Here is a 24,209-nt window from a genome sequence, read left to right as displayed (position 1 = left end):
TTCTAACTGGTGTGAGGTGATACCACATGGTAGTTTTGATTAACATTTCTCTAATAGTCAGCGATGTTGAATATCCTTTCACGTGTCTGTTGACCATCTGTATGTGTGCTCATACTTTCTTATTTGTTGCAGAACAGTCTGCAGGTTTTAACCTGGATTTTGAAGTTTCCGGCATCTATGGTTACGTCCTGCTGGATGGTGTGCTTCCATCCCTCCGTGCTGTAACCTGCACGTTCTGGATGAAATCCTCTGACACCACCAACTATGGGACGCCAATCTCCTATGCACTCGAGAATGGCAGTGACAATACCTTCCTTCTAACCGATTATAATGGGTAAGCAGAGGTGTCAGGAAGGCTGTGCTAGGACTTATCCTGGCACCAAGTTAGAACTGACAAGGGGGTTGGAGTGGTGGTGGGGGGGCGGGGTCAGGTGTGCCAGCAGAACAGCAGGGTGACAGTAATCAGAGCATCTGGACAAGTCCTATAAGGAGGCAGAGTTTCAGTGGTAACGCCTTATACGTGTATTGTCTTTTGCTATTTGGTAAGTGTTTTCGTATGTATTATTTCATTTGAGCTTCACAATGACTTGAGGAACTGATGCCCCTTAAAAGGTAAAATGAAGTTTCAGAGAAACTAAACGCTTTGCCCCCAGATCTCACACCCTGGGAGTGGCAGAGTTAAGTGTCAAACTGACTTTTCAGACCAGTGCTCCTTTATTTACATATCAGAGCGGCCAAGAGTCAAGAGATTTCAGTGGCACTGTTGACCCCTGGGAGACACTTGTATTGAATAGAATCCGTCTGTAATCTCAGGTGTGCAAGGTGACGTTCCTCTGTGTCTTTTTGGATCAGTTCATTCCAAATGCAGAACCCCATCCCTCTGGGCAAGTCAGCCCCGGTTGTTTCTCTGATTTCTTTCTGCTGACTGCTTCTCCTGTCTTAGATGCTCACAGATCATCTAAAACCCACAGAGTTTTGCTAAGGAGTCACAGACTCAGGCAGGACTCCCGTCATTGGTCATCTGTCGACCCTGCTGATCAGTGAGCTATCCACTGCCTCAGCCTCCGTGGTGCTTTCAGAACTACTGCTCTTCGCCGCATGTGGAGTCCTTCTCATGGCTGAGAGTTTACGCCTTCGGTCTAGAGAGATTCTGTGATGCACCACATGGCCTTTTCCTCCCAGATCCTCCCAAATGTGTGGCCTTTTGCTAGTGAGCAGGTTGCAGGCTTCAGGGACCCACTGAGCTCTCTTTCCTCTCATCAATCCGTGAGAGTCTCACTATTCTGGTGGGAATCTTCCCATCCTCAAACCCCATTCTTCTTAATGGACTTGAACGTTCAGAAACAAAATCCCAAGAAATTTGCAGAATCCTCCCCTGAGGCAGAATGTATAGAAAGAGAAAACCTGTTGCCTGCTTGAATTGGGGGAGGAAAATGGGAAAACACAGAGGGGAGACAATTCATGTTTTATCAATAAAAATATTTTTTCATACACATCTTTGAATAGGGGCTCAGAAGAGGCTGGGAGAGTCAGTCAATGAATTCTTACCTTCTTTATCAGTTTTTCCCTAGTCTCTTCTTTTTCTCCATGTGCTTTTGAAAATATTTTACTTTTAACTGCTGGTTAACTTTGACATTCCTCTAAGCGACATGGTTGTTGGAACCCTCTTGTGTTTGGTCACCTCTGTTTAGTTCCAATTATTCTTTTCTTTGGATCGATATACTTCGTCTGCCACGTGACTGTTTTGGCAACAGAGAGGTAGGATTGACTTCCTATGAGATCTCTGAAGTCTGTTCTGAGGTGTAGGAACATACATCCTAGAGGAAGGAAACCAGACTGACATTTACATAGCTCTCATTCCTTCCGTTCTTGACTCAGTCTCTCCAGGATAGACAGTTGGTGAATTATCTCAAGTTGGACTGACTTCTTTCAGCTCATCCTGAGACTTTTTCCTACCCCTCAGTGTTTCAGAAACACAAACCAGTTTTCCGTGAGCTACAATAAAGAGTAATTAGTAATCAAATCTGCTTCTATGAAACGTGGCTGAAATGGCGAAAAAGAAGTAGCGGTTTTACCCGAAGTGCTTTACCCACAAAAAAGGAAAAGAAGGAAAAAAGGAAAGATAGTAACATGCCCCACAGATGGGATTACGACATATGACTGATGACTGTATCCCCTGGAATCTTTCTGCAGCTGGGTTCTTTATGTGAATGGCAAGGAAAAAATAACAGACTGTCCCTCGGTGAATGACGGCAGTTGGCATCATATTGCAATCACTTGGACGAGTGCTGATGGAGCCTGGAAAGTCTATATCGATGGGAAATTATCTGACGGTGGTGTGGGCCTCTCTGTTGGTTCGCCCATCCCTGGTATGTCTTAGCAAAAGGAATATAATTCCATCTGATGCTAGAGGCGGTGGTGCTTTGATGAACATCAAGTTTGCTAAGTTCTCTCTCCCATGTACCACCCCCTGATTATCCTGACTGTGAATTATTAGAAGCTTTTCCTAGGTGAGCTGTGTGACTCTGTAAGAAATGCCTTTGGGTTGTATATTAAGACTACCAAGATGCGTGCTGAAGTAACAGTGGGTGGTTACTAAACTGTCTTCCAACGAGGAGATTAATTGCTGGTGTTTTTTGTTGGTTGGTTTTGTTTGTTGTTTTTATTTTAGGTTTGGTTCGTGATCAGTATACACGTAGATCCAGAATTCAAGCTGGGGCACTGCTAATAGCTATCCATCTTTTAGGCCGTTTCTCTGATAGAACTCAAACTCTCTTCTAAAAATACTTTTAAACAAATATTTAGAGAGTTTTGTTTGAAGGAATGCAAAAGTATTCAATGTTCCAGTGTTCTCAGCATTGTACCTGGCAATAAGCCTGCACTATCTAGGTCCTTCCGTGACACATGTCATATGAGGAGGAATGGCTGGAGGTTCTCTGTAGTAAATAAGGAAACATTAAAAGCGTTTCTGCAGGAAGTGGCATCGTCCTGGGAAGTGGGGTGGTGTGTTTAATTTAGAGTATTCTTGTTTCTAACCCTCCCTTCTCTGGGTGGTGGGATTGCAGGTGGCTTTTATTTTTCTTCCTTATTCTTTTCTGATATTTTCATAATGAGCATTTATTTCACTGATGGTAAAAAAAAAAAAAGAATATTTCTATCTCAAAAAAAAAAGGAATATTTCTATCTCAAAAGAAAATTACATCCTAATAGAAGAGTGAAAGTAAGCTAAAGGCATAGGAAAATAAAACAAGGGAACTATAATAGTAGCCACCCAAGGAGATGGTTGTCTGACCATAGCAATAAGAATGAATTACTGTCCATAAATACTGCAGAGCTCCAACTGACAGACCCTAGTGAATGACTGACTGCAGTTTGGGTGACCAGATTTATTGGAAGGTCTGTTAGCTGAGATAGGAATTCTCTCGGGAAAGGACAATTATCGGAGCAGGAATCAGGGGTAGGGGAAGATTCTGTATTTGGTTTTAGGCATATTGAGTTTGAATTTAATCCCAGGAATATGTGCAGCTACAAACATAGGTTGATACCACTTTATATCAAATTGAGAGTTGCTTTTTAGTGGTAAGACATGCTTGGCAAGGATTCAGCATGGTGAATGTTCTTACAGAGCCCTGGAGGGTGTGAAAACTGATCCAGACTTTCTGGGAAACAATTCAGAAACTTTCATCAACAGCCTTAGAGAAACCCTTTGCACGCAACCAACAATTCACTACCAGGAATCAATCGAAAAGAAAGAATCAATGATCTGAACAAATATCTACGTATCAATATATTTATCTCAGTGTTATCTTAGTACCAAACCTGGAGACAACCCCAATATCCAATAAGGAGTGGTTGTTAAGTTAGTTAATGAAGAAAATTATGGATCGTTGTACATTCACATGATAAAATAGCTGTTAAAACTCATGAAATGAGAACATGTTCAAGAAGAAAAGCAAGCTTCCAACGTCATATGTAGTAGACTCCTGTGTTGTGTGTTTCAAAATCTCTCTCACACACACATACTAAAAAAAATAATTAAAAGAATATAGAACCTAGAAAGAAATACACAAAACTGTTAAATGATTGTTTCTGGGTAGAAGGAATTCTTTATACTTTTTTTTTCAAATTTCCTTCTATGTGTATGTATTAATTTTAATGATTAATTTTGTAAGAAAGAGGCGTAGGTTGGGAAATCATGAATGAGGGCTCTATAGACATGGATTGGCAGGAGTGAGGTCAGATAGGGGGAATAGCTGAAGGAAGAAGAAAGGAGGCTAGGGTGGAATGCTGGGTGCATCAGAGTCTAAGAGGCAGGCAGGGAAGGGAGACTGGGAATGAGCAGAAAGGTTCAAGGAGAACCAGGAGAGGATGCTGTCATGGAAACCAAGTAGAATCAGTCGGGCTCCTGGCAGGAAACACACAAGGAGGGTAACTGAAGAGTTTCATGAAGAGATTGTTTTCAAAGGTGTGGGCATGCTTGAGAACCAAGATGTGGTAGTAAAACACACCATGAATAGCAACAATGGAAAATCACAAGAGATGAACATGAATTGACAAGGATGGGGAGTTGTCGCCAGAAAGCAGGCAAACCTGCAGTGATGGGGAGAAATCACCCAGCGGGAGCGATGATGTGAGAGAGAGGAAAGCAACCCCTACCATCTGTTGCCTGGGAGAAAGGTATCCAGGAAGTTAAACTTCTCTCTCATCCCACTTTCTTACCTCTAATTGGTCTTTCCATTGGCCAAACAGAAGCCAGAGGGCTGAGGAAACCAGGTGGTGTAGTCCATAGGTGTCAACCTTGGGGACACAAAGCAGAGTGGAGAAGGGGGAAGGGTGGTTCTGGAGGGGCAAACAGACCATCAAGTATGCCAGGAAGGGCAGTTTAATAGAATGAAATGGTTAATAGGTGAATATTGAAGAGTTTCCATTGGATTTTGCAATTAGGTGGCCACTGGAATTTTCCTTGGAATCGATGATAGAACTTTAATCATTGTAAACTGAAGAATAAAAAGATGAAGAGCAGCTCCTGGTAATCTGTCATGGAGGGTAACTTCCTAGAACAAAGGAGGCGAAATAGGACTTAGCTATTTTGTTGACATAAAATATTATATGCTTATATATGTATATATCTAGTTTTATAGTTAAGTATATATAAATCCAATATAATACTCAAAATCCTCTTTGACCATTTCTTAAGTTGGTATATAAAATATTGAATTCGTCTTACTGATAAATCATGCAGCAAATGTAGATAATTTAGCTTGTCAATAACTTTCCCTGATACATTTATATAGGCTGTGCCTTCATTAAGTTAGTATTTTAGAAATAACGATCAGGCCAGTTTTCCTCCTTTTTTCTCTCCTTTCTCTTTAGGTGGTGGTGCATTAGTTCTTGGGCAAGAACAAGACAAAAAAGGAGAGGGATTCAACCCAGCTGAGTCTTTTGTGGGTTCCATAAGCCAGCTCAACCTCTGGGACTATGTCCTGTCTCCACAGCAGGTCAATTCCATTTTCAGTGTATGACAGTAATGAGATGCAAAGGTACAAACCTAGTACAAATGTGCACAGCCTAACGATGCCATATCTTATTGACACCTCTGAGTTTCCGGAACTTACCACCGGTATCATTTGACGTTATGGTCGTAGACTAAGCCAGGCAGAGATTATCTACAGTAACTTTCAGTGAATCTCCTTTTCAATCTCTTGGTGATGTTTTACAATTTTATTGGACATGATTGTTTCATAAAATCTTGTGGTTTCAGAGCTAGAAAGAATCATAGAGAAGACTACTTCCAATCCCTCTGACTAAAGTAGGAGAAATTTAGGGCTGGCACAAGATTACACACAGAGAGTAACAGCTGGGCTAGTGGTTAAAACCAGTCTGCCGTCCAGTGGCCTGGGTTCAAATACGAGTTTTACCACGAACTCACTCTGATGATTTTGAACGTGTTACCCCATCTCTGTGAGCTTCAGTTTTCTAATCTATGAAGGATAAATAGAACTGCCTGTGGAGTTTTGGCAGGATGGAACAAAATCCTGCATGTAAGATTGAGACACTGTTTGGCACATGTCTGCTCTTATCATTATAGTGGCAGAACTTGCCTAAACCTCAGCTTTCTCAACTCCAGATGAGAGATAGAAGACAGGAGACTGGAAAGGGAGAGCCCCTATAACACCTGAATACACTGCAAAGTTTTAGACAAGAAATTCTATAGGTAGAATTTGAGAATTCCAGTTACAATGAAATATTTGGGAAAAGGAATGATGGGGGTGGAGGAGAGAGAGGGAAGGAAGAGAATTTTCCTTTGCCCCTGAAATCACACTCTACATCCCGAAGTCTGCTTCCCACCACTGCCCTCCACACTTCTGTGAAGGTTTTCAGTAGGAGATATAATAACTCTGTCTTCCTGAAAAAAAGTGAGGTTTATCTAAAGGTGTGTTTTTAAACTTTCAGGTGAAATCGCTGGCTTCCTCATGCCCAGAGGAACTCAGGAAAGGAAATGTGCTCGCCTGGCCTGATTTCCTGTCAGGAATTGTGGGGAGAGTGAAGATCGATTCCAAGAGCTTATTCTGTTCTGGTTAGTTTCCTTCTTCCATAGACTCTGCTGTCTCTTGACTACTCTGGGATTTTCTAGCAAAAGAAGACATTTGATTCTCTATTGGTCAAGTAGTATATGTCTGCCAGTTTATTGTTTACCTAGTAATTCATTTTACCCTACCTTCATCCGAAGGATCTATTATTTTTTAATAGTTAAATACATTCTGATTAACAGGGTACAAAATAATTGTGCAGGAAACTTAAACAAAGGTAAAATAAGATAAGGAAAATAGGATGAGAGGAGGGATATAGTTAATTTTTTAAATGCCCCCCCCCCGAAGTCCCATCCTCCTGTTTGAGATGGGGTACTCTCTCGGCTCTGTACTTCCTAGCTGTCATCTAGGGGCAGGTGGCACAGAGAGAAAAGAAATGGATGTTAGGATCCACATACTGAATAGTCAAACTCTGAATGATCAAAAATGCCTCCTAAAATTCCGTGTGTTTAAACAAGTTTCTGAAGGTATCCTAGAATTCATGTTTTTGGATAACTCATAAGAACATTTTATTAACTCTAAAATACTATTTTTTCCTTAAAAAATATTCAGCAGACTTCTGCTGGAAGAGGGAAAGTTGTTTGTTGACTCCAATAGTTTTTTTTCCAGAAATTTTGCCTGCCAGTGATCTGGTTACATTTTATCTTGTTTTAATGTCAATAGAGTGGCGCTCGAACGCTGGTACAACATATGATTTGAAACCCTTAACCTGGTGATGCTGCCACTGTGTTACTGACAAGCTCTGAACCTGCATTCTCTGCCCTCAGATTGCCCACCTTTAGAAGGATCCGTGCCTCATCTGCGAACTGCATCAGGAGACGTAAAGCCAGGCTCCAGAGTCAGTCTGTTCTGTGATCCGGGCTTCCAGATGGTCGGAAACGCCGTGCAGTATTGCCTGAATCAAGGACAGTGGACACAGCCACTGCCTCTCTGTGAACGTGAGCTGCCTTCATTGAAGGCGTTTCAGTAGCTCTTGAAAAATGCTGGAACCCTAAGAACACTTTTCAGGAATGCTAGATAAAAGTGAAATACTGCATATGCATAGTAGCCAATATAGCAGATATTCATTGAATACTTCCCTTGTATAATGAAGTGTGCTGGGCACCATGAGGGAGGTGGGAGATGAGGATCCAAAGAGCCCACCACCTGTGAAGGCACCCGGGTGACCCAAGGAACTGGATGGAGGGAAAGACAGGTGTGAGGGCTGGAGCCCAAAGGGAGATGGGTCACTGCTGGGTGGGAAAACTGGAATAGATCCCTTAAGTTGGATACACCCAGTTATTCATTTATTCAACAATTTTGAAAGTACCTGGTGTGAGTGTGTGCTGGACACTGAGCTAAGTTCTGGAGATGCAGCAGTTGGGGAAAAAAGTCTCTCTTCTTTTGGAGTTTACATTGTAGTAGGAGAGACAGAAAGTAACAAGTAAATATAATATTATTTATTTATAGTAAATAAGAACAGCAAGGGCCAAAAGTAAAGGCTCTGAAGAAAACTAAAGCAGGGTAGGGAGATATAAAGTGAGAGGGTTGAGTGGAAGCAGGACTGCTGAAGTAGATAGGGTGATCAGAGAGGTTCCTCCAGTGCATCTTTTTCTACCTGATATATCATATATTTATCTGTTTCTTGTGTCTCTTCTCTGACTAGATAGTACACTTTATAAGGCAGGGATTTTGTCTGTTTGGTTCATTACTGCAACCTCAGCATCAGGACAGTGTGTAGCAGGTAGCAGGCTCTCCATAAATATATTTTTAAATGAATGAATTGCATGCCTACTGTGAGCCAGACTCTGGGCACAGGTATGGCTGTAAGGCTACCTAAGCGTTCTCAGTCTAATGTTTGTGTGCAATGAAAAGTGCATGCTTAACTCAACTACAAGTTTAATGTAAGTAAAATGGGACTTCCCTCGGGGCGCAGTGGTGGAGAATCCGCCTGTCAGTGCAGGGGGACGCGGGTTTGAGCCCTGGTCCGGGAAGATCCCACATACCGCAGAGCAACTAAGCCCTTGCGCCACAACTACTGAGCCTGCGCTCTAGAGCCCACGAGCCACAACTACTGAGGCCACGTGCCACAACTACTGAGCCCGCGTGCCTAGAGCCCGTGCTCCACAACAAGAGAAGCCACCTCAACGAGAAGCCCGCGCACCACAACGAAGAGCAACCCCCGCTCGCCTCAACTAGAGAAAGCCCGCACGCAGCAATGAAGACCCAGTGCAGCCAAAAATAAAATAAATAAATAAATTTATAAAAAAATAAATATAAGTAAAATGTTCATTGAGTATGTTGCTCCTAATGCAGTTGTCACATTACAGGCATTAGCTGTGGGGTGCCACCCCCTTTGGAGAATGGCTTTTATTCAGCCGAGGACTTCCATGCTGGCAGCACAGTGACCTACCAGTGCAACAATGGCTACTATTTGTTGGGTGATTCAAGGATGTTCTGTACGGATAATGGGAGCTGGAATGGCATTTCACCATCGTGTCTTGGTGAGATGAATCTTGGCAATTACTGTGTGCATTTAATTACGGCATGCATTTAATTACTGTGTGCATTTACTCTAACTCTGTGGGAGACAATTATCCCAAATTCCTGAGGCTTTTATGGCATGCCTTTGTTAATTTCATCTCATCCTAGTGAGCTCTGGGCAAGCCATAGTGACAAAGCAGCTATCCATAGACATGCCAAACGTGTTTTAAATTTTTACCAGGCTCGATATTAAGAATATTTATTTCTGTTCTTCTACTTATTCACCTATAAACTGGGGAACTAATAGCTTTTATTGTAGATCTGCAGTGTGATTATGACTATCATATCTAAATTTCATAACAATATATATCAATATATAGTGTGATGCATTAAATGATATGTAATTATTTAAAAGTAAAAACAAATGTTTGCTACATAAGACAGATCCATCAACTGTACTATCTGTAAACTGTCTTCATTTTAGATGTTGATGAATGTGCAGTTGGGTCAGATTGTAGTGAGCACGCTTCCTGCCTGAATACAAATGGATCCTACATCTGCTCGTGTATCCCACCCTACACAGGAGATGGTAAAAACTGTGCAGGTAACTAGGCTATGTGTAATTGGGAAGTCTAGTTCAATTTTTTAATTCAAGTATATATTGTAAATGTACAGTAAGACAAATTTTTAACTTCAAAGGGGAGATGGAAAAGTAAAGCCACCTTTAAAAGGATGCATACGCAGAGAAAGACAAATATTATATGACATTACTTATATGTGGAATCTAAAAAAACGTTACAAATGAACTTATTTACAAAACAGAAATAGACTCACAGACATAGAAAACAAAGTTATGGTTACCAAAGGGGAAAACGGGGAGGGATAAATTGGGAGTTTGGGATTAACAGATACACACTGCTGTATATAAAATAGATAAGTAACAAGGACCTACTGTACAGCACAGGGAACTATATTCAATATCTTGTAATAACCTATAATGGAAAAAAATCTGAAAAAGAATGGATATATATATATATGTATAAGTGAATCACTTTGCTGTACGTCTCAAACTAACACAGCATTGTAAATCAACTATACTTCAATAAAAAAAATTTTTAATGGTACATAAGCAACGGTTAAAGGTGCTTTAAACTAGCATTGTGCTTTTGCTAACTTCCCAATTTCTGAAAAACAAAACTGAGAGCCAACTTTATCACCAGACTGTTGAAGAAATACCTACATAATAGAAGAATAATAGAGTGGATTTAGACATATAAGCAATGGCCTCTACTGCCTCAGTCAGAGCAAATAGGATGCTTCACCACCTCTTCACCTTCAGTATCTTTCCTCTGCCTCAGGCACACAGAATTATATCATTGAAAAAACACAGACAATCCTGCCTTACACATCTCTGTGTTTTGTGATAACCCATATATATCTTTCTACATGAGTTATGAGAAAGCAACTACCAGAAAACAATTAGACAGAAATTAATGAGGAATTCTCAAAATCAATCTTATAATTGCTTTTACTTTTTGCAAGGGTTTCAGTTAAGGTCCTTGGCTTATAAGCCAAAAGGATCTTCAGAAAGATTAAATCAGTATATCTTCCCTTTTTGAGAATTTAAGTATTTATTCACGCCTATTGTTCAGCCCTAAATCTCCCTTTAACTTTTTTCCTTTCCTAGAAGTAGTGACTCACCCCAGATCTACACACAGGAGGCTTAGGATCTGTAGGCTGTTTGGAAGGGGCGGCTGGGAACTTCTCCTAAATGTGCTTTGGGACAGCCTTCACATCAGCTTGAGAGAAGGTCCATTGCTCTTAAAAAGTGGGTATGACGTTGGGAGAAGGAAGAAGAGCTGAAGCCCTTATGAGCCATGCCCAGGCACCACCACTGCTTCCTCGATAAACAGCTTCCTTTTGGGGCTGATAAATTTCGTTTCTTTTTCTTATACATTGCTGTTTCAAAATACCGTTTTTAAAATGCCTATTAAATGTATGTTCTGGTCTAATCAGCTAGTGTGTCCCTGGACTTCATGCCTTTCCCTTCAAAAGCTTTTTTTTCTCCTCAGGATTTAACTGGTACCTTAACTGTAGTGGAATTCTTTTGCTATGAGACCTTGCATGGTTGTGTGAAAGCCACCTATTGACCCACAAAAACCGTTTCTCTCTTTCAAGAACCTATAAAATGCAAGGCTCCAGGAAATCCAGAAAAGGGCCGCTCTTCCGGGGAGATTTATACTGTGGGTTCTGAAGTTACATTTTCGTGTGATGAAGGGCACCAGCTGATGGGAGCGGCCAAGATAACGTGTTTGGAGTCTGGAGAATGGAGTCATCTAATACCATATTGTGAACGTATGTTGAGTAAATTCCCCCATGTTTATGGTGTTTGGCCATTCTAGAAAGTCAAGGTGGAGAAATGCCAAGTGTTATGTTGTCTCAGTATTCTTTGTATTTAAAGCCCAGTATTGGGCTTTTATTTAAACGTGAGCAAAAACCTAGAGCTGCCCTTGAGCTTTTAGAGATTTTTACACACAGTGGCTAAGAAAAGCAATGCCTTTTGGTTTTCCTCCCTTAAGCCGTTTCCTGCGGTGCACCAGCTATCCCGGAGAATGGTGGCATTGACGGATCAGCATTTACCTACGGCAGTAAAGTAATATATAGGTGAGTGTCTAAGATTAACACTACATTGTAGAGTTTGTTGATGACGTGCTGGTAGTGATAGAATACTGGAAGAAAAGACAAAGAGTAATCCCAGAGGATGTTTTCAAATTAATATGGAATTAATTGAATGACATGTTTGGGTTTGGATCCGGAGCTCCAGCTTATAGCCAAAAATATTCATTAACTTGCAGGGTCTTCTTCCATGGCATCCTAGGGACTTATTCTAGACAGCACCACTCTCAAACCAAGAATTTTCTGTTTGTCAGACACAGACTCACAGACATAGAAAACAGACTTGTGGTTGCCAAGGGGAAGGTGGGTGGGGGAGGGATGGATTGGGAGTTTGGGATAGTAGATGCAAACTATTATATAGAGAATGGATAAACAACAAGGTCCTACTGTATAGTACAGAGATCTATATTCAATATCCTATGATAAACCATGATGGAAAAGAATAGGAAAAAGGGTATGTATATACATATGTATAACTAAATCACTGTGCTGTACAGCAGAAATGGACACAACATTGTAAATCAACTACAATAAAATAAATTCTAAAAAAAGAATTTTCTGTTTGCAACTTCTAATCCATGACACAAACTGGAGACAAGCCAAACCCTAAATCCGTCCTTCTATTTATCACCCAGCAGGATCCCTGAGAGCAAGATGCATAGTATTCAACCTTGAAAAAATTTTTTCAAAGCATTATTTCAGTAGGAAGAAAAAGTGCTCTAACAATATGTGTAAATTCTTGATCTTTTTGGAAGTTTTGGCGCAGATAAACTTATGCAAAATAAGGCATTCTGTTCTGTCATTTTCTTTTATCTTCATCAGGTGTAATAAAGGATATACTCTGGAGGGTGAAAAAGAATCAACCTGTCTTGCTAGCAGTTCTTGGAGTCATTCTCCTCCCTTCTGTGAACTGGTCAAGTGTTCCAGCCCCGAAGACATAAATAATGGGAAATATATTTTGAGTGGGCTTACCTATCTTTCTACTGCATCGTATTCGTGTGACAATGGATACAGGTACAGTCCTAGACACCAGCCAAGCTTCCTACAATACCCTGTTCCTCATTATTTACTCAGTGGGTTTCACTTGCATGTGACTGGCCAGCTTGAAATACAAGTTTTTAAATGTAAAAGATATTCTCAAATGTGTGTGCTCAGCCTATAGTAAATGCCCAGGGAAATATGCCATCTAATTTTGTCTCTGGGACCTCTAATTCAATGTTATAAACATTCAGACATTAAACAGGAAAGCAAAAAATGTTTATGAAGCATAACACAACACCTAATAAAATGCTTTAGTGATGGATATTTTGGCAAACGAAATATTGCATAGGATGTCATAAAAATCATGTCAAGATAAGGACCAGGGTCTTTAATACTGTTAAGAGGTTAATTTGATTAATGGGGTGTGTGTGTGTGTTCAAAAAGAAGGGACAATATCTCTGGTGGTCCTGTAGTTAAGACTTCACCTTCCAATGCCGCGGGTGCGGGTTCAATCCCTGGTCAAGGAACTAAGGAATTTGTTAATATTGTAACAAATTCAATAAAGATTTAAAAAATGGTCCACATCAAAAAAATCTTAAAAAAAAGGGGGGGGGCTTCCCTGGTGGCGCAGTGATGAAGAATCCACCTACCAATGCAGGGGACACAGGTTCAAGCCCTAGTCTGGGAAGATCCCACATGGCGCAGGACAACTAAGCCTGTGTGCCACAACTACAGAAGCCCACGCACCTAGAGCCTGTGCTCTGCAACAAGAGAAGCCACTGCAATGAGAAGCCCACACACCACAACGTAGAGTAGCCCCCGCTCGCCGCAGCTAGAGAAAGCCCACACACAGCAACAAAGACCCAACACAGCCAAAAATAAAATAAATAAAAACAAATCAAAACAAAAAGAAGGGACAATAGAGAGTCGGGCTGTGATCAAAAACTTGGCCAACAGGATCTGACATGAAACAGATCAAATGAACAGAAAATGGAGTGAGTTGTACAATCAAAAGCTGATTGGCAAGTGAAGGTGGATAAGCCATGCCGTAGGCCTGGGAGGTTTTTAAATTCAAAGGAAGACCAGAGGTCAGAGTGATGAGCAACACTGTTCAGATGCCCAGGCTAATGGCAAGGGCAGTTCCCTCTGACCTCAGTTACACTGACTTCCTGGGTGTCTGTCTTCCTTATCGTTGGATCCTAACCAGCATGTTACCCTTTCTCATCCAAGTAATCTGCTAATCACAGCACCACCAATGAGCACATTGAACCATTTTATTTTGCACCCCAGTTATGTTGTTTTAGCCTACTCATAGTTTTAAATGAATCTATAGCCAGCTGAGATTTCCATTTAAAAAAAAAAAAGTGATTGATTGACATTGATTGCCACACGCCATGTGGGATCTTAGTTCCCCAACCAGGGATTGAACCTGTGCCCCCTGCAGTGGAAGCACAGGATCTTAACCACTGGACCGCCAGGGAAGTCCCAGATTTCCCTTGTTTTTATATAAAGCAATAAAATGGGAAGAAACTTTATTTTTATGTATTAAAATTCCTCAAGTGTCCCCTATTCTCTCCTAAGTCCTTCCTTGTTCACCTCCAGAGCAGTAAGTAAATAGCCAGCAAAAGAGGTGGCACCATTCTTTCCTGTAGCTTGCAGGGCCCTTTGGTCATCGAATGCTCGGCCTCAGGCAGCTGGGATAGAGCGCCACCTACCTGCCATCTCGTCTCCTGTGGAGAGCCACCGGCCATCAAAGATGCTGTCACCACCGGGAGTAACTTCACTTTTGGGAACACTGTCACTTACACTTGCAAAGAAGGGTGAGTAAACCCGATGAAGGAAAGGAATTTTGGGAGAGGATGGGCCCAACCGCAGATGGGCTCCATTGAATACTAAATTAAATTTCCTGGCGGCCAAAGCCAAAGAGAGCTTTATGTTCTTTTCTTACAACAGAAAGGGAGCATATTCCCCTGTGGGAACAATGTTTTCCTGGAATTAGAGTAATTTATCAAATTAGGCCTTGAATAATGGACATTGGGCAATGCAGTGGAAAATATCTCTATACTTTAATTAAAGCTGAAAAAAGCGTATTTAAATAGGCATTTGTGTATTTATCCTCTGCCAAATCAAATGCAAGATGTAGGTCACAACATAAAGATGCCACATCTGCATGAAAAAATATTAAAAAGTTCAGATTTTTAAATTTTTAATGATCTCATTTAATTCAGAGATAAAATGTAAAAAAACAGGAACAGATTACAAAGTGCTTTCATACTCATTGTCTCATTTTATCCTCACAAAAACCGTGTAAGACACAGAGAAAGGAGAGGCTCCCTCTGGGATGGTGATCTGCTTAGGGTCTCAGGCAGGCAGTAAAGAATTGAGGGGTGATTAAATCCCAGATCATCTGACTGGCATTTCATTGCTCATTTTTTTCCGTGCTTCCTCAATAAATGTTTTCACCAGTAATAGTTTATAACTTTCACACTCCAGATTTACCACAGATGCTTTTCATGCAGTTGGAACGAGTGACAGCAGAGGGGCTGCCATTTTCTGCATTTGTGTCTCAGCTCTATCTTTCACTCACTGTGCAGCCCGGGGAAAATGGTATAACCTCTCTCTGCTTCTATGAGTCATTAAAGGTTGATACTCCTTATGGATATTGTGAGCAGTAAAATGATATACTGCTTGGACTAGCCAGAAAATAATAACTCAACAAGCTGTGCCACTACTATGATGTTAGGACAGAAGAGAGGACACAGTTTCATGAAAGTAACATGAAAGTTGAAGTTGTTTTCACCTAGATAGAAGACCGTTCCACTAATACAGGCCACCAGCAGGTGGCAACCATATTTTCTTGCAAAAAGCTCTTGAGAGTCAAATACTCACGTAAATAACTGACAGAAATCCCGGATCTTAACACCTTCTTAAGTGAGAAAAGAAATCTTGAATATTAAAATGTCAGTGTAAGAATTGGCTTTTTAAAATTTATTTTGTTGAAGTATAGTTGCTTTACAATGTTGTATCAATTTGTGGGAATTAGCTTTTGATGGCCCCATCTCTCCCCTGTGGATTGACTCATTTAAAAATTGCTTCCTAGCGAACTACATAGTACTATTTAAGATTAGTCATTTAAATGTTTGTGAAACCTTATCGATATAAATGTTCCAAATAATAGCTACATATTGATAACTTCTGGGTTTTTTTCTGATTAAGAAGTAATGTATTATCACCATATAAAACTAGAAAATAAACATATATTTTTTTAAGTTGCCCGAAGATAAATGATACTTTACTATATCTCCTACTAGAATTTTGTCTTTGCATATACTTTTAAAGATCATGCTCTTATAAAAATTCCCATTTTTCTTTTTTTCGCTATAAATCATTCACTTATATCATAAGAGTTCTATATCTGCCTAATGCTAAGTCTACGTATCATACAAAAAGGGTTTGTTAAAAGAAGCAATAAAGACAATAATGAAAATCACAACAAATCCCTGCATTCGTAGAGGGTTTTACATTCTTCAAAGGACATTCTTGTGAATTATCTCATGTGCTCCCTTCAACAAAGAGGGGGATTTTGAAGAAGATATATTATTCCCACTTTATAGTTAAAACATAAAGGTGTTGGGCCACGTTATCGTACAGATCCCTTCTGCTCTAAGCAAATAGACACTCTGTGGGAGCTTTCTTCTCATTGAAAAGATGGAAACCCAATCTGTCATCTCAGTCATATAGCTGTTAAAGGGTATGAGGCCATTTTTATAAAAGTGCTTTACATGTGCGTGAAGGTACTATATAAATATGGCTTTATTAATATTTTCTGTGTCATCATTATTGTTATGTAAAGTGATGACATTTTAATAATATAGGGGAAACTATCTTAAGTAGTTAATCAAATTAATGGAAAGTACACATGGTCACAAATCACTACCACTCATGTTTTTTTCCTAAAAGAAAAATATCAATAGCTATCAGGACATAGTTTCATTTTTCTGAAAGTAACAATTATGGTGAGAGGAAGAACACTTTGCCCCTTTACATACACTTACTCTTAGAGTGTTATGAGAGTGGCCAGACCGGAGAGCTCTGTCTTATTCCTTTTTTCTGGACAAATGCCTAATGAAACATTTAAATATACAAAAGAGCACAAAACCAAATTAATCTCTATTTAAAATTACCTGTGTATCCACTGCTGAGATAAAAGTACATGTTAAATTTTTGCCATAGTTATTGTAGATCTCTCTTTATAAAAGAAATACAATATTACAAAAATAACTAGAAGCCATTCTCATCACTTTCTCACTCTTCTCAAAGTAAATGTGCATTTTTTTCTGTGTTACATATGTACTCATAAACAAATATTCTGTTGATTTAAATGTTTTCATTTTCATGTACGTTGTTCATACTCTGAGTATCCTTTTGAAGCTTGATTTTCGTTTAACGTCGTGTTTTTTGCCTTTGTTGATAAAGGTAAATCAACAGAATTCATTTTAACTGCTCTATAGTGCTTCCTTGTCAGAATGAGCAATCTCTAAGTTACCCATTTCCCTGCTGGTAGAGGGTTAATTGCTTTCCACTTTATTTGATGATACAGCAGTGCTGAAGTAAACATCCTTGCACATCTCCCAGTCCATAGAAGGAAGAATACCTCTGGCCTAGACACCAAAAGTAAGAATTGTTGGGTCATGAGGCATGCATATTTTTAACTTTATACTAGATAGTCCTTAATATTTATCAGTTGTTTCCTTTAGAGTTTGTTTTTTGTATGTGTCAAATTTAAGAAGTTTTTCCTACTCTGAGATCATACTCAGTTTCTTTGCCTTTCTGCTGAACAACTCAAAGATCTTAGAAAATATTTGTTTCTGTCACCCCTCTCATCTTAAATGTCTTATCACTATCTACATTTTACTTCCCTCTTATTTTACAACTTTCCAAATTAGTCATTTTTTTAATATACTCAATGCTTATTTAGATTTACTAACATTTTTATGAATCTTCCATAAAAAGCATTCATTTTTATGAATTGCTTTTTCCATCCCACTCCTTCCTTTGGGTTTAATGCTTCTACTTCCTAAAGTACATCCTTTATATCTTTCTTTTGGCAAGAGTCAGTATGTTACACAATCTTTGTCTGAAAATAATAGTATTTTACCCTTGTTCTTGAATTATAGTTTAGCTGGGTATACAAGTCTACATTAATAGTTTGCTTCCATAAACATTTTTGAAAGATATTTCCATTGCCCTATGACTTCTAGTGTTTCTATTGAGGATTCCATCAGTCTAATTTAGTAGCCCTCAACCAGGGGCAATATTGCCCTCCAGGAACATTTGACAATGTCTGGAGACGTTTTTGCTTGTCCCCGTTGAGGGAAGGTGCTATAGGAACTAGTGAACAGAGTCTGGGGATGCTGCTAAAACATCCTACAATGCATAGGACAGACCCCCACAACAAAGAATTGTCTGGTCCGATATGTCAGTAGTGCTGAGGTTGAGAAACTGGTTGAATTGTTGTTCCTTTATAAGTAATGTGTCTTCCCTTTATTTATTTTTTTAATTTGTCTTCATTGTTTTGGCGTTTCTCTATGGTATGACTAAAGTTGTACTAATTGCCATTCATCTTGTTCAGGGCTCATTGTACTTCTTACATCTGAGAATTTGTATCTTTCACCAATTTTAGAATAAGCTAGTTTCACTTTAAATATTCTTCCTAACTTTCACTTTTCTCTATTTCTGTAAGTTTTATTAGATAAATATTGGAGCTTTTATTTCTACTTTACATGTTTATTAACCTGTCACATTTTCCATCTCTTTAAAAACTTGGGTTGCATTTGGATAATTTCCTCACATATATCTTCCAGTTCACTAATTTTCATTTCTACTATCTGTAATCTGCTTTTGAAACGTGTCCCCTTTTTTTGAATTTTTATTTTCTATATTTTTATTTTTAGAATTTCTCTTTATTTTTCAACTATTTCTTTTTACAGTCTCTTCTTTTTAAATAGGATTTTAAGGGGTTTTGTCCTTAATTATTTGAACATATTTATTTCATTTTTTGTTTTAGATTTTAGACCACTTTTTCTATCATCTCAATTTATTGGTGCCCTCATCTTGCTGTTTGTTCTGTCTACTGACCCATTCATGATGGAAAGCGTGCATGTGTGTTTTGTAATTTCAGATTCTGTCCTTATAGTGTTTGGGACTTGTTTGATCTGTGACAGTCCTTTAATGGTCTGAGTATAAGGATTATTTTTTCTTCTAGGTGCCCCAGGAGTATCACCATCCAAAAACCTAATTTCACATTTATTTATCAGTTCAAAGTCTTTCCATACAAAATGAGTGGTATAAACCCTACCCTCAAGTCCACATGACGTGCAGTCCTGGGTTCTGCTGCCTTAGCCAGGACTTTGTTTTTCCAGCCAGATTCCCAGCAAATACAGAGATCTCACTTGTCATCTCACTAGGCCTCTAGGTGGAATTTTTCTGGTGAATATCCTTTCAGTGTATGTCCTTCTAGGACATAGATTCTTGCCAGAGACTCAGCTATTACTCTCTATTTCCCCTTTCCTGTCCAATCCAGGGGCAGCCATAGCATTCATTCACAGGCTTACTTTTCTGTTTTTAATTTCCTCTTCATTTCTGGCACATGGAGATTTCCTTTCTGGTCAGCTAAGCTATGCATTTAAAATAATTTCTGTTGTATTTCATCAAGTGTTATATAGGGAGGGTGTTCAGACAATATTATAGCCAGAACTAGAAGTCAGTGCGTGTCCTCTCTCTCTTCACTCCTTTTCTATCTCTCCCCACCAAGGGATTGATTAGCATAGGTCAACATGCATTAATGTCTGTTCTATTCCAGGATGGAATCACTGTGTTCATGTCATGGCTTTTGTGTAATGGCTTTGGCATCCTGCTGTCTCCTTCCACTTCCTAAGATGCTGTTGGCCTGATAAGAATGTTAGGGCCTATTTCCCTCCCTAGCCCTTTCAATTCCCTCTTCTCCCTTGGGGCTGCCTAACACAGACCACTGACCTACACACCATTTAAGCTACCCACTTCTGTTTATTGGGTGCACATACACACATTCTTGTTTTGGTCTCAGTATTTTTGTCTTCTCTTATTGGTGGTGTGCTTTGCATGGGCCTTTCCTTGGGTTAAGAAAAGAAGACACTCTCTCAAGATTAGGATAGAAGAGTAGAGACTTTAGGAGACTGGAGTAGTAAGATGAATGCCAGAGAAGAAAAGGAATAAGTCTGATTTCTGTCTCCTGCCCTGAAATTGGCCTTCCAAATTCACCTTTTTTCAAAACATTACACTGGTTTTCAGCTTTTTGCCTCAATTAATAAAATGTTCACTTGTTTCCCATTTTCCTTTTCATCCTCATGTATACTCTCTTGGTGAGAAACTCAGTAGGAAGGAAGGGTCATTGACATCCGAACATCCTGATAGAATGTTTCCCTTTTGAGTCTTTTCAAATATAGACTTTTAAATGCAATTAGTGAATATACTACGATAACATTTTTGTAATCTTTTTCAATTGAAAACAGAACTAATTACTGATACAGATTTATACTTTCTATTGCTCTTATTAAATTGCAGCCCTTTAAATATCTAGTATGCTGCTCTTTTAAGACTCTTTTAAGGTTCTTTTTCGCAGAAGAGAAGAGCTAATAACCCACTGGGGAGCCTTCTCACAAAGCTTCCCAGGCCCATGCCTCTTAGTAGGCGTTCACTCCGTGAATCAAATCACTGAAAATTGCATCTGGAGATTACTCTGCCCATTTTCAAAGGATTTTTGTTATCATTCCAGAAGTATGATAATGTATTACAGCCAGTGTATCCTAAAATGTGTCATTCTATGACATCACTGTAATATCGATGGGACAACTTTCCTTGGAATTATGGAGGAAAACAACTTGTTTTATAATACATATGGCCTGATTTTTTTTCTTTTTTTTTTTTTTTTTTGTTGCGGTACGCGGGCCTCTCACTGTTGTGGCCTCTCCCGTTGCGGAGCACAGGCTCCGGATGCGCAGGCTCAGCGTCCATGGCTCACGGGCCTAGCCGCTCCGCGGCATGTGGGATCTTCCCGGACCGGGGCACGAACCCATGTCCCCTGCATCGGCAGGCAGACTCCCAACCACTGCACCACCAGGGAAGCCCCATATGGCCTGATTTTTAATAACAGACTGCAAGGGTGTCCCCAGTGTCTCTTGAATGAGAATACAAAAGGTCACACAGAGTAAAATTAAATATTTCAATGTTTTAGATTTGTACCAATTCCAATTTTTCCTGTTTTAGTAGCCAACGTATATAGGATGTATCTTATCATCTGTACAAAACTTTATCATTTTTAAGTGATTCTTTTACATAAGCAGGTGGAATATGTCTTCCAGAAATCTTAGCACTCGTTTAGATTTCTAACATAATGAAATGGTGTGGCTGTTTGATCAGAGACCAGTTATAGTTCTATCTAGGCAATAACTACAAATTAATTCCTCTTTTTTTTTTGCCATTCAGAGAATATATCCTTCTTTAGCATCTTAAAAGACTAACTGATATATATGTTTCAGGAGACAGTTATTTTTGATAGCCTCTGTCCCCATCTTCACTGAATATGCTGTCTAGTCTAAAGCACTGGCTTTATTTATTTATTTTTGAAGCCACTCAGTGTAAATTCCTCTGCTCCTCTGAAATGCCAGCCATTCAAGTATTGATAGCTTGGCCCCAAGGTTCTACAAATGGATCATTAGAGCTAATTGAGAGGTTTCAGTAAGGGATCCCAGCCCCTTCATAACATTTCCATGACTAAAAAATGATCCTACATTCTGGTTAAGATGCCAAGCTTGCAGCTTTGGAAGTAGAGGTGTAGGGAGACAGACGTTTAGACAGACGTTTCAGCCAGCTCAACCTCAAATCTGCCTTTCTCTTTCTCATCAATGGACATGATTCCAAGTCTGTTCACTCTCAGAGTCACTGTCCTCTGAGCCTATTCCAATAGGTCTATAGCCCTTTTTGAATTGTGATACCCAGAGCTGAATGTGCAAATTAGAATGTAACTGCAAGAGAGATAAAAACACCAAGCCTAGGGACTGACACGTGGTACTTAAAACATGACAATTTATTTCATTTCTCTTCTTCTCTTTCCGGATAAATGAGTTTCTAAAGATGCAGTAACCCTTTTAAGGATGTCACCATTGACTCATTCAAGGAAACTAAAGTCTTTCACATTGGCTGCCACTAAGCCAGGTTTCCCTTTGTGCAGTTTTTCTTTATTATCTATATACAGGACCTCCCATTTTATCTTTGTTAAATATTACCTAGTAAGATTAGAAACATTGAACTGCCCTGTTAAAACCCTTATCCTTCACCCTACAGTTATGTGTTGCTTACAAACTGATGGGCTAAGGACAGAGTTTTGTGACATTAGAAGATACGAAACGCCCAACTAGCTTACTTCTATTAACCAATAATACTCTTTGGGTCATCCAGTTAATAAACCACTTAAATATCTTTCTGTTCTAGCAGCATTTCTTCTGCTAAAATCTTATGAGAATCCTTGTCAAAGGAACTGTCAAAAACCATTTCCAGTTACTCTGTGCCTGCCACATCTTCACCCATTAACCATCACAACTGTCAAAAACACACAAGATCCTAGTGACCACTGCTTCCTTTTCCAGATGTTCACAGGCCATTCCTAACTACTTGTAAGTCCCCACAAGCCCCCAGCTATGTCACACTCCCATTTCTTTGCTCCTGTTACTTTTCTTCCTTTCCTGCTTCTTTCATGACTCCCCTCAGAAGCTATTTCATCTGGGACACAAAGTACATGCACTGCCATTGCCTTGTACACTAGGGAAGGGATTCTTGCACACAGCATGGCCCAATTGCCTAATGAAGAACTAAATGTTGATTGAGAATCATAAAGAAAAGTCAAGTTCTTAAGTCAGAGAAAGGGATGGTGTCAATTCTAGGAAAGTATGGATAGTATTGAAAACGCAGTCTTTAAATTCATTTAATCAAAATACATGTATTTAGTGGTAATCTTCCATTATATTACAGAAGAGCTTTTTGCTGTGATTTTCCGTTAGGGAAGAGTCATTGGTGGAGATTGTCCAGCAGATCAGGGGTCAGAGGCCTAACGAAGTGCTGCCAGATTACAAAACTCTGTTCCTGGGTCCTCAAGAGGCTTTGAGGAATCAGGAAGGTTCTGGAGGCAGAGGCTTCTGCCTCAAAGCAGTCCGTCCCATTACCTAAAGGAAGCACTCTATAGATGGCACGATGGATCCTAATAAATCAGGGATGTCTCAGGTGATGTCTATAAACTTCAGCCAATGAAATACGGTAGCAACATCAAAGGACCCCATGAAAATAATGATGCATGGTTCAAAGTGTGCAAAGGATGTAAACTGTGCTATAAAAATATAAAACATCAAGAGCCTCTATAGGAAGCATCCTAAATGCCCATCGACAGACGAATGGATAAAGAAGATGTGGTACATATATGCAATGGAATATTACTCGGCCATAAAAAGGAATGAAACTGAGTTATTTGCAGTGAGGTGGATGGACCTAGAATCTGTCATACAGAGTGAAGTAAGTCAGAAAGGGAAAAACAAATATCGTATATTAACACATATATGTGCAATCTAGAAAAATGGTACAGATGAACCGTTTTGCAGGGCAGAAATAGAGACACAGATGTAGAGAACAAACGTATGGACACCAAGGGGAGAAAGCTGGCGGGGGGAGGGGGATGAATTGGGGATTGGGATTGACATATATACACTAATATGTATAAAATAGATAACTCATAAAAACCTGCTGTGTAAAAAAAAGATTAAACCAAGGATGTGAAAAATCTGTACACTGAAACTACAAAACATTGATAAAATAAGTTGAAGGGGACCCAAAAAAACGAGCCTCTGTAAATGGAGCACATTCTACACAGGAATAGCAGAGTCTAGGCACTCAGACCTAGGGCAATGTATTTTTAATAGTAAAATTATGCTTGTAACATACTGTCTTTGTATATCTTCCTGGATCCTTTAAGACAGAAGCCATCCAAAAATTTATTATATATTCTTATACAAAGAACTGAGCTTTTCCACAACAAGGAACTGCAGCAGACCCTAACTGGAGACTGTGCTCAGCTATTGGGGAAGGCTATGAGTATTCGCTTTGAGACCACTTCTATCCATAGCACGATATATGACTGTAGATAGGGTAGGAACACATATCTCTGATGATGCTCTATCATTTTTTCCTTGATCTTTCTGTTTCCTATAGATTTCCTAAATCTTGCCAGAGTGGGTGAAGGAATTCTAATCTCTCTATAAGAGCCGATTCCTTGTAAAACGAAAAGGGACCTCAGTAGAAATTTTTGCTAGCTAATGACTTAAGAATCTTTGCTGAAGGGCAGGTCAGATAAGTTGTACTAATGACACTGCCATACAGTTTCCACAGAACACCCACCAATTGCGATCTAACCGACCT

The 24,209-nt window shown here is 39.5% G+C and overlaps 1 protein-coding gene across 1 annotated transcript in view; it reads left to right on the top strand.

Annotated features, from left to right (window-relative positions):
• SVEP1 (sushi, von Willebrand factor type A, EGF and pentraxin domain containing 1) overlaps positions 1 to 24,209 on the top strand; it is a 184,273-nt gene that overhangs the window by 120,011 nt on the left and 40,053 nt on the right. Inside the window, exons 26-36 of the mRNA XM_004269347.4 lie at positions 133 to 334; positions 2,194 to 2,369; positions 5,374 to 5,498; positions 6,454 to 6,577; positions 7,358 to 7,528; positions 8,900 to 9,073; positions 9,538 to 9,657; positions 11,232 to 11,408; positions 11,633 to 11,717; positions 12,552 to 12,743; positions 14,363 to 14,530. Coding sequence (XP_004269395.1) covers positions 133 to 334; positions 2,194 to 2,369; positions 5,374 to 5,498; positions 6,454 to 6,577; positions 7,358 to 7,528; positions 8,900 to 9,073; positions 9,538 to 9,657; positions 11,232 to 11,408; positions 11,633 to 11,717; positions 12,552 to 12,743; positions 14,363 to 14,530 — 1,714 coding nt within the window. The remainder of the gene's footprint in view (positions 1 to 132; positions 335 to 2,193; positions 2,370 to 5,373; positions 5,499 to 6,453; positions 6,578 to 7,357; positions 7,529 to 8,899; positions 9,074 to 9,537; positions 9,658 to 11,231; positions 11,409 to 11,632; positions 11,718 to 12,551; positions 12,744 to 14,362; positions 14,531 to 24,209) is intronic.

The sequence above is a fragment of the Orcinus orca genome, chromosome 6, assembly GCF_937001465.1.
Source record: "Orcinus orca chromosome 6, mOrcOrc1.1, whole genome shotgun sequence".
Taxonomy (NCBI): Eukaryota; Metazoa; Chordata; class Mammalia; order Artiodactyla; family Delphinidae; genus Orcinus; species Orcinus orca.
The sequence above is the reverse complement of the archived record's forward strand: the minus strand, read 5'-3'. Positions and strand labels throughout refer to the sequence as shown.